This window comes from Lonchura striata, chromosome 1A (genome assembly GCF_050655825.1).
Source record: "Lonchura striata isolate lonStrDom1 chromosome 1A, ASM5065582v1, whole genome shotgun sequence".
NCBI classification, from domain to species: Eukaryota; Metazoa; Chordata; class Aves; order Passeriformes; family Estrildidae; genus Lonchura; species Lonchura striata.
This window is the reverse complement of record NC_140741.1, coordinates 38800001-38802500: the sequence shown is the minus strand read 5'-3', so window position 1 is coordinate 38802500 and position 2500 is coordinate 38800001. Positions and strand designations below refer to the sequence as shown.

Sequence of the window (2500 nt, the reverse complement as noted above, 5' to 3'; positions counted from 1 at the left end):
TGTATGGTAAATATGACAGAGGTAATATGAGTTTTTGATAATGAGGAACAGGGCCTTACTGAGGGGAGTAATGAAGGGCACACTGTTAAACAGCTTGCATACATTCTCACCTTTTTTTCCTTTTTTCTACCCTGACACCCACTTTCCAGGGTACATCAGCAATAAGTGACACTGTAATCATAAATTGAAAATGATACTTCCAGAGGAATTGGCAAACTTGACATTTCATTATATTTGTTAACACATGCCACAAATGATTGTTAGTGAGGAAATTCCATTTCCCTCTCTCCATCTCCAATCAGATTTAATTTGAAAATTTTCAGCCTCCTCCGGCTAATTTGCAATTAAGACAATTTTGTTTGAATATGTAGTAATGTCATTACCATTCCACCAAATTAGCAAGGAGACTAAAGGTCAGTGTAAAATTTTCCAGCTGGCTGGAGCCTCTCAGCTGAGATTTGGGACTCGGGGAAAAAAGAATACAAAACTCTGGCAGCATCAGAATAGCAACTTATTTTAAGTCTTGTTTGTATGAATACTAACATCTTTTGTTGCATCTCTTGTTATTGTTGTTTCACCAGGAGCTGGAACTGTTTTACAACAGACCTAAATAATCACCAGCTAGTTTCTATTGCACACAAACATACTTTCTGTGAAGTCTGGTAGTACTAGAAGGAGTTAGTCCTAAGTAACATTGCAGCAGATTATTAGATAACCTCTAACAGCATCCTCTAATTAGAGTTCTTATGATACAATTTCATCCTGTAATTAGTTGAGATTGGCTGCTTCCTTTCGCAGCTTATTAGTGGCAACACAGCTGTAGAAGTGAATCCACTCTCATTTGTCAAACCTTTTTAAGTATTTTTTTTTCCCCTTCTGCTTTTTTCTTTACTTTCCTTTTGGGTCTCTGCAGCTCAATTTGGTGTCTAGTGTCACCATGTCTAAGAACATGTTGGAGACATCCCCACAGAGCTTACCTCAAACTCCCACAACACCAACGGCCCCAGTCACCCCAATTACCCAGGGACCTTCTGTAATCACCCCAGCCAGTGTACCCAATGTGGGAGCCATTCGAAGAAGACATTCAGACAAATACAACATTCCCATGTCATCAGGTAGGACACTTTGGATCAATACTTTCATTTTGATTTTTCCAAAAAATTTATACTGTAATTAAAATATTGTATAGGCAAATTAAGGCAAAGAGGTATTTAATACAGATGATACAAAAAGTTGTTGGTTTTTATTAAGTCAAATATATTTTACCAGTGATTATAAAGAAATAAAAAAGTGAATGAAAAGGACCTCATTAACAGTCCTGGTTTCGCACAAGAACTGAATACTGGGCACATGAAAAGGGCTGGTATTAATGATGATATATACTCCTTTAGCTGCCATCAGCCTGAGATAACCATATTTAATTTTCTATGTGCACGCTGGTGTAGTACTTCACTGCTAATCAGAAAAATATCCTACAAAGGAATGTTTTAAATGGGAAATAAGAGAGAGCGGGGAGGGAAGGAGATGGCTGACCATCACTGAACGACCAAGTAAGAAAATATTTAGTTTGCACATTTTAAAAGGGTCTTGCTGCTGACAGTGTGCCGGATGGCTGGGTACACCACTGCTGCGACCGACTGGGGCTTGCTTCGTTTGCACTTCTACATCAAGGAGCACAGAAAAGACTTCTGCGCATTCCTGAGTAAATAGTTCCTTTGAAAATTGTTGTAAGCACACAGGAAACAATGTCATCAATCAGAATACACAACACAAGGTGTTAATAACATTAATGTACAGTTTGTATGGTTTTCTTTTACAGAAATTGCCCCGAACTATGAATTTTATAAAAATGCAGATGTCAGACCTCCATTTACTTATGCAACTCTCATAAGGCAGGTAAGTAAAGAGAAAATTAAGTTTGCCTGATTAAATTAAAATTCATTAATGCTTAAAGTAAGGCTTGGTTGAGAAAGTGTCATCCAGTCTAGTTAGTAAACCATTATTTTATGTCACTATGTATCTTGTCTCATTTCAGGCTATCATGGAATCGAGTGACAGGCAGTTAACACTTAATGAAATTTACAGCTGGTTTACACGGACATTTGCTTACTTCAGGCGTAATGCAGCAACTTGGAAGGTAACTTCTTTGCTGGCAGTTTAAAGATGCCTAGCACAGTTCCTTACAGATAGCACTAGGAACATTTATTTACATGACATAAGCAGATTAGTATCTGCTTCCCCTCTTTTTAACCTGCCTCTTGAATGGAATGAATTCCCTCTCTCAAAATGACAAGTGAAAGAATAATTTTGCCTCTGATACAGTTTTCTAATTTGGTGCAATTAATAGCTGAGGCTTGGCAGAGAAATGAGGGCCTGACACACTAATTACAGTGTGAGCACTCAATCATCAACACCTTTGTTAGTCGCACTATATTACTTTTTCTCTTGCATATTATTGGCTAATTAGTTTGAAAAATGTCTGTTTGCCTTGTGCAACAAA

General features: G+C 37.6%; 1 protein-coding gene across 45 annotated transcripts in view; it reads left to right on the top strand.

The window, feature by feature from the left end:
- The window catches only part of FOXP2 (forkhead box P2), a 398716-nt gene that overhangs the window by 360743 nt on the left and 35473 nt on the right, over positions 1–2500 (top strand). For all 45 annotated transcript variants that reach the window (XM_085568392.1, XM_085568405.1, XM_085568399.1 and 42 more), the window contains 3 exons: positions 914–1115; positions 1820–1896; positions 2036–2137. In XM_085568392.1, the coding sequence (XP_085424518.1) occupies positions 914–1115; positions 1820–1896; positions 2036–2137 (381 nt within the window). The remainder of the gene's footprint in view (positions 1–913; positions 1116–1819; positions 1897–2035; positions 2138–2500) is intronic.